The sequence below is a fragment of the Montipora foliosa genome, chromosome 4 (genome assembly GCF_036669935.1).
Source record: "Montipora foliosa isolate CH-2021 chromosome 4, ASM3666993v2, whole genome shotgun sequence".
NCBI classification, from domain to species: Eukaryota; Metazoa; Cnidaria; class Anthozoa; order Scleractinia; family Acroporidae; genus Montipora; species Montipora foliosa.
In genome coordinates this window covers 17,296,212-17,304,032 of record NC_090872.1, presented here as the reverse complement: position 1 = coordinate 17,304,032, position 7,821 = coordinate 17,296,212, and the positions used below count along the sequence as shown (strand labels likewise).

General features: G+C 39.6%; 2 protein-coding genes across 2 annotated transcripts in view; one reads left to right on the top strand and one right to left on the bottom strand.

The window, feature by feature from the left end:
• Window positions 1–213: 213 nt before the first annotated feature.
• LOC138001070 (uncharacterized) lies at window positions 214–6,944 on the top strand. Its single transcript, XM_068847739.1, has 2 exons — window positions 214–273; window positions 5,178–6,944. The coding sequence occupies exons 1-2, from the start codon at window positions 214–216 to the stop codon at window positions 5,715–5,717; spliced, it is 600 nt and encodes a 199-aa protein (XP_068703840.1). The 3' UTR covers window positions 5,718–6,944.
• Window positions 6,861–7,821, bottom strand: part of LOC138000075 (prestin-like) — a 23,096-nt gene continuing 22,135 nt past the window's right edge. Inside the window, exon 18 of the mRNA XM_068846227.1 lies at window positions 6,861–7,806. Coding sequence (XP_068702328.1) covers window positions 7,795–7,806 — 12 coding nt within the window. The 3' untranslated portion in view covers window positions 6,861–7,794. The remainder of the gene's footprint in view (window positions 7,807–7,821) is intronic.

Here is a 7,821-nt window from a genome sequence, read left to right as displayed (position 1 = left end):
GTCAAGGTTGACTGGTTCAGATCTCTTTGTTTTAATGTCCCAGTGGGAGAATAATAATGAGCTTGCCCTCCAGCTTGGCGGATTTTGTACCATGTGATCGTTAGTTGCAAAAGGCCTATTGAGGGCTTTTATCCACAAATGTAGTAAGTCAAAGTGTTTCTCTCATATTTTTCAAACAGGATTATAATACATTGAACATAAATATTTCTGAATATGACTGACACAGGCTTCATTCAAAGTAATAGCAACAAGATGAAAACAGATAAAGGAAAAGTCAGTCGATCTCTTTTTATGCTTAACTGTTTTTCATTCGCCGGCAGCTATTACATTTATAAAGCTCTTCCTCCCAGTTGGAAATCGCTACTGAACCAGAAAGAAATTTAAAGAAATTTGACGGCAAAGTTTATATTCCCTTCCTCGTCTAAAACACACTACTGGGATATAATAAGGAAATATGAGATCGAACCAACTGCAAAACGCCGTTATGAGGAGTTATATCCAATTGCTTGAACCGCCTTGGCATGAGATTTACATCCTTCCTAGAAAAACGACCCTAGAATCCAAGGCCAGGGAATTTCAATACAAACTGTTAAACAGAATTGTCTATACAAACAAGATTCTATATAAAATGGGTAAAACGACAACACCTTTCAGGAATTAAATCCAAAGCTATGATTTACTGAAAAGTCTGAAAGCACTTCTTGATGGATGCTACTGAAAAAAATTTAAAGTTGTAATTTTAATGACTAGAAAGTTAAAGCTTCACTTTTACGGCAAACGTGAAACGGCAGTGATGACCACATAATCATTTTCCTCACCATTCGAAACGCCTGCTTTAGCTTGACGGGCATTGCTTTCATGTTAATTAGGAGTGTTAGGAAGTATTCTTGTAGATAATTGTACACATTAGCACTCATATCACGGTCCATTATCGCCGTTTTATGGAACACCCTACTGCTTAAGGACGTTCGCGCGAAAATTTTTCAACATTGAATTTTTTCTGAAACTTTTACCACTGTAAGATGATGAGTTAGTTATGTCAGAAATGTAAAAAAAATGAGGGGTCACCGACTTCGTTTTCGAGAGAACATGCCCGGAAAAACACCCAAAATGTGACAAAATCGGGCTTCGTTAGCAAATAAGGCCAGTGTCTGTAAACCCAAATATATTGCAATTAAATCTTTGAAGTGAAATCTTCTCTGCCAAATATTGTTTAAGTGGACTTATTAAGTGAATTTAGTCAACTGGTGAGGTTCCTTAAAGATCAAGTTCGCATTTAGCGACCACAGTTTCACGCGCCTTGCCGCCGCAAGATGGCAGGATTTGATGTCCCGTGAGCAGAAATCTTGAAATTTTTTTAACTTCCCACATTGATTTTTTGTTCATTTTTGGACAACGTGGAGATAATTGTAAATAAAATCCGTTTCTGGAAAGAAAAATTGGGGTCACCGAACGTCCAAGACCGTTAAATCCAGGCAAAGCTATAGCAATGGCCTTTTGCCCTACCAATTCTCATTTTATTACTTAGCGCGCGCGCTCGTGTATGACGTGGCGTGTGCATTTGCGTGCGCAGTAAGGAGATACGCAGAAACAATTAAATCTACAACCGAGTTATGCAAAGTGGAACATGTGAACAGATTCAATTACTACTAATGGGCAATCACGCATCATTTCGGTTTCACAAGAGAAAATGAGAGTTTCAAAACTGTAAGTGCGAATTGCTATTATTACGGGCAATTGGTTCATGAAAGTTGGTGGAAACGACCAACAAGTCGTATCCTAAATCAACTGTTGCAATAGGCCATTTCCGAGTTCATGTCCGCCTTCTCTTCAAAGCGAGTCTAAGTGATACGTTTTTTCTTATGAAAATTAGTTTTCGTGCATATATAACTTGGAAGTAGAACTAACTAGACCCTCCGTGGGGGTACACTGGGTTGCCTGTGGTACGTGCAGCGTTCCACGCAATTTTTTTCAAGTTGGGGGGGGGGGGGGGGTCACCCAGAAGTCATACCAGAAGTCATACCAGCAGAGGCCCTTTAACTCACAGGTCCTCACACATTCGTACAACGAAACAGATCCTTTTCTGAGGTTAAAAACCTGGCTACCGGCCTATTAATTAATCATTTGTCAGAAAGAAGAAATTCCTGTCCTCTTTAAAAAAAATTGACACGCATTGCTTACGTGTGGTAGTGAAATAACACAGCGATTTATTCCATAATGTCAACTGAGCTGTGTGTTGTCTTCCAGGAGATTCAAGTTGTCCTTGCGTAATATGTAGCTCTAACATTGCACGATATTGTTTTGGTATTGTCAATCATTGTAGTGCCATGGTAGAAGTCTTGGGTAAATAGCCTGAGAAGACATGTGGTTACAATGTACTAGCAAAGTACTGATCCCAGAAAGATTGAAGAAAATAAATGGGAAGTGAAAAACATTGTCTTCTGGGATGACATGTTGACAGTTGTCTTTGCGCAATATGTAGGTCTAACAGTACACGATATTGTTTTGGTATTATCTATCATTGTAGCGCCATGGTAGAAGTCTTAGATAAATAGCCCCTTGAGAAGACATGTGGTTACTAGCAAAGTACTGAACCCAGAGAGACTGAAGAAAATAAAAGGGAATCGAGAAACATTGGCTTCTGGGCTGACATCTTGATCATGCAACTTCTTTCCACCACAAGTGTAAGCGTGCACTGACAGCATCTGACAGCTTTGTAAACAAAAGTTGAAAGCTGAAGTTATGTGCCTGTTCGGTGGGGTTCGTATCTGGATGGGTGACCTAAGAAATATACCACTCAGTAACAGAAGCATAGGACCGAAAATTCTATTTTAATGCTATCAAATGCGAACCAAGCAAGATACAGATTTTGTTAGCTTGCTTTATGCAAAACAAATATTGATGTTAAAGTAAATAAATATGGATACACAATTTTTAAGAAGAGCAGAAGGAAGTTTCAGGACGGTCGATCGAGCAGAAAATATTTTGCCATCGGTAACAAAATCTACGACATGAAAACAACATTAATTTTGAACCACGAATATAAAAAGTTACCATCAGCGAAAAACAGTTTGGGAGATTTTAGTTGTTTTGTTGTAATTGTACAAGTTTGGCTGCACCGAGTAAATCGCACATCGAATTCAGCGGGCGCAGTGATCAAGTTACCGCGTTATTTTACCGCGGCATGTTTACTCGCGAAACAGTGAAGCATCTGTGTCAAATGATGCCAAGCTACCGGGTTTCTGTTTTTGTTAGTTTTCTTTTTCTTTCGATTGTTACAAATTTTGACAAGAAATGTGCGAATTCAACACAAAGATCACAATCGCCCAACTCTCAGAGGTTGACCATTGTTTCTGGAAAATCAAAAATTTACTCTCCAAGACAAGGTTATTTATCACCAAGGTAATTCCATCGTTCTGGTAATAGCAGCTACTTCATTATTTATCAGCGTCACAATCTTTTGCCGATTTTGGGGGTCATTTTGTTGAAACTCAAGCACGCTTCCAACAGACCTGTTTATTTTCGTGACTTATGCGTTACCACAAAAATCACAAAGCATATGCAATTAAATAAATTTCTGACAGTTCACATTCAACCCTTTTCGAAAGAACCTTGACCGTAAATAATAAAGCACAAAAGCGACAACAAGCTTTCATTCAAGTAATTTTTCACTGTCACATTTCCAATTTTTTTTAACCTTTGCAGAGTTGAGTACAAAATGAATGTTACTTGCCAGACAAACAGGCAAACTTTAAATAGATGCGACTTCAGTAAACACTGTGAGACACAGAACAGAGATCACAGATCTACTTGTGGTGTTCGATTCCTTCTCTGTCTTTGTTGAACCCGTAAGTTACCAGAGAAATTTCCATTTGGTTTCAGTGTTGTACGTAACACCACCTTGGCGAAATATTAGAAGTACAGCATATTTTAATTTGATTTCGGCTCGACGGGCGAAAGATTCACGCTGTCGAAGTCCATTACTCGTCGCTTTTTTAAGATTCCAGATCTTTATGTTTCACCGCCTGTCTTGACGGTCCATTCTTGAGCTCCATGTTTGGGTATATTATCTTCAAAGATGTACTAAAAAGGCATTCGCGTTACAATGACTTTCGACGCCATTACAGGTTAATTGTGCAGAGCAAGCTACGCATTAACCAAGCCCCCTCAGACCTAAGAAACTACGCACAGAAGACTCTATGCACCACTTAGCCGTGGAGTGACAGGCAAGACTTTTCCCGACACGGAAAATAACAAAAAAACCCACGAAATGAAACCGAGATTCCGACTGGGTTTGGCAACCCAGTAATTACCATCACAAAAAGTTCGCCCTTAGACTCGCTTTGAAGAGGAAGAAGACGTGAACTCGGAAATGGCCTATTGCAATTGACGACGAGGCTTGGACATCATGCTGTGACGTCATGACCGGGATCGGGATTGGCCGATAAAAACGTTCGGGCTTTCGGGATGAGGGAAAAGCTTTGGTCGGGATGGCGAGATTCAAGAACCCTATTGGGTACCCTCACCGAAAACATCTCCCACTTTCTCGACAATATCTGAGTGCGTCTACCTGCGGTTCACGAAGAGATGATCGACTCTAAATTAAGGAGAAGCAGAACATTCAACTTGTCTCTTCGTGCATACGAATCTGCCATCGTGCTCTCACGATTATAGTGGACATTTCAACACTTCATACATCGCCAACTCCGGAAGTCCAAGAATCTTTGGTTTTCAACTCCTTTGGCGGCTACGAGGACCGGGTAGCTCTGGGGACGACAATGACGTAGAAAAGACAAATTCAAACCCAGGCTCTACCTATGAGGCATCTCATGGCCTCTTGTCCAAACACGAAGGTCGAAGTAGGAAGACGAAACGTAGATGGCTTCATTGTTTGGAAATCAAGGCTTTGCCTTTCTCTTCATTGTTCTTTGCCTATTTCTGTGACCTACAGTTATTGTGGTCACTACTGGAGAACTTGCGACTCGGATGAAGTCTGCTGTGCTCACAATTGTGTTTACGGACCGACATGTTTAGATCAATTCTGCACAGACGACTCCGATTGTTCTACCGGTGAAAGCTGTTGTAACAGCAAGTGTGTTTACGGATCGACGTGTTTATATCAATTTTGCACCTCCGTCTCTGATTGTTCTTCCGGTGAAAGCTGTTGTAACAGCTAGTGTGTTAACGGATCGACCTGTTTAAATCAATTCTGCACCTCCTTCTCTAGCTCTGATTGTTCTTCCGGTGAAAGCTGTTGTAACAGCCAGTGTCGACATGGTTTTGACTGTAGTGGGTATTCTTGCAGTTTCAGCTCTGATTGTAGTATTGGCCAGTCTTGTTGCAACGGAGTATGCACTTTTGATAGTTATGATTGTGAAGAACCGACCCCTCTTATAATTGGCTCCGTGCTAGGTTCTCTCATCACCTTTTTCCTTGTTCTTTCGCTTATTTACTGCTTGTGCAGACGACGTCGGCCCGTTGGTTCCGGCCGAGTGATAGAAGGAGGAAGGGTTACCACGACTATTGCAACAGCCCACTCAGTAGTTCATGTGCCGCCAGAGGGTTACCAACAAAGCTACCCATACTACCCCCCTCCACAATATAATCAGTATCAGAACAGTGCTGCACCACCATACAGTGACAGAGCAACGCAAGGAAGTGATCTTCCTCCCCCTTACCCTACCACATATGGTGCAGTACAGACTTCTCCATCCTAATCTTCGTAGAAAGACACTGAAGCAAATGATTAATTTTACAGATGTACTCAAGACAATAATGTGAAGCTTATAATATTATAACTGTTGATAAGGATTAAGAAACAGCCAACTTGAGTTGGACCCGAACTTAAACTTCTGTGCAACAAAAATGGTGCAAGGAATCTCTAAGGAAATGCTGTAGACACATCATGCACTGGCACTAGGTGATAAAAAAGGGCAATCAAGTGTTGATGGTTGGTGTCTCCTTGGGTGGATAGAGCATCAATTCAAAGTAGCAAACGGCTAGTCTCCTTCGCAGCCATTATTGGGGCGTGGCATCACATGACTCTCACGTGACATCCAAAAAATGGCTGCGAAGGAGACTAGGAAACAGCACAATGATTACAAAATATCTCAGTAAACAAGAAAAATCACATCTTTTTAAAGAAATGACTATCATATGAACGATTCTTGTCTTCAAAAAACAGAAGGTGTTATTGTTATATACTTAGACTTCACTCAACAAAACAAGTACTGTGATTGGTTGATTCTTTATCACATGCCCCTGATCAACTTCAAATGTATCCCAACCGGGATGCTATTCCACAGTTCTTGCCCACGCTGGATGTTTTCTTGCGATTGTTGAAGGCAAAGTTTAAATACATAACAAAGCAGTTAATGTCTGGTCCCTCGGGAAACTAGCTACATTTGTTTCTCTCAATTCCTGATGTTTCCCTTGACTTCATCTTGGGCTCTGGGGAAAACAAAACTAACTGTTTCCCTCTTATCCATAATTTGAAGTGTATAACATTTACATATAACCGGTTGACTCCTAAACCACCCCCATTGATGAGTAAACACATTTGCCATTATACAGATTATACAGAGTAAAGTCTCTGTCCTAGGAGTCAATGGGTTTAAGGGGGTATTTGAATGGATGTGGAGGTTGTTAAGTAACGTCAGTGAATTTTTGCAGGGATAAAGTGCAACCCTGTAGGAGTCCTGTAATGTTTTTTCCTTGGTTCCTTATCATTTCATTACTGATGTTGAATCAACCCAAAAATAAAAAATTATACTGTAGTTAAAGTTTTTTCTTTGAGGAATCATGCACAATTTTTGATTTACTGAGGGGATTGTAGAGTGATATATTTCAAACACAATATATTCGAGTAAGAGTCAGTTTTATTTTCCACAAATTAAATTGTTACAAAATAGGCAATTAAAAAAACCTATATATGGGGTTAATAATTTTGTTGTTGTTGCATTTACATTGGTTTCATCTTGAAAATGACCTTTAAAATTTTAAATAGCCAGTAAAAATATATAATTAAGTTGGATTTTTTCTTATTATTACCAGTTCTTGGAGATGTAATTTTTAAGCTTGTCTTCCAACTTGTCATAAATTATGATATTGCAATTTCACTCACAGTCTAAAAGCATGATTCATTTGCATACTGACATATGCACAGTCATGAGTAAGTGACTCCCCCTTTTTTATACGAGACACATTCTTTTGTTTAAATGACTTCAAAAAGTTCCATTAACATTCTCCAAGTCTCTAAGATAAGAGCAAATGGATGAGGATGGGGGGGGGGGGGAAACCTTTCATTTGATAGTAAATTTTTTTTAATGGTGAAATCTGGTGCTTTCCATTGCTTTAAGCTAACAGCGTGAAAAAACTATGTCCCCGTTTAACCCTTTCAGCCCCGATAGTGCCAAATGGCACTTATAGATTTTACTTTGTCTAACGCCAGACGATTTTACTCGTCAATGGGGAACCCCTCGGGGCTTAAAGGGTTAACCCTGATAGTCATTTTGCAAAATAAACAAAATACCAAAAGAAGTCACGTGCACTTATTTTGCAGAAATTAGAAGCTACATTTTTATTACATTTGAGGAGAATTTTAATTTTTTTTTTACTTTCTATTATTCACTGGCATCAATCTGTCAGTGTTTCCTCTGAGAGGGCCTGTCTCTCTGGAAAGCAATTCAATGTACCACCAATACCACTGGATGAAACAGTTTTTTTTCCACATCTTCTTCTGGACTCTTTTCTCGCCTTTTCATTCCTTTACTTTTTATTTCTCAGGCAGCATCCTTAATCTTCTACCTAAAAGCAATAACA

Bases quoted from the DNA above. Each gene is read 5' to 3' on its own strand.
- LOC138001070 (XM_068847739.1), top strand. From the start codon at position 214: ATGACTGACACAGGCTTCATTCAAAGTAATAGCAACAAGATGAAAACA. The intron at 274-5,177 runs GTCAGTCGATCT...TGTAACAGCTAG, and splicing joins TGAAAACAGATAAAGGAAAA to TGTGTTAACGGATCGACCTG.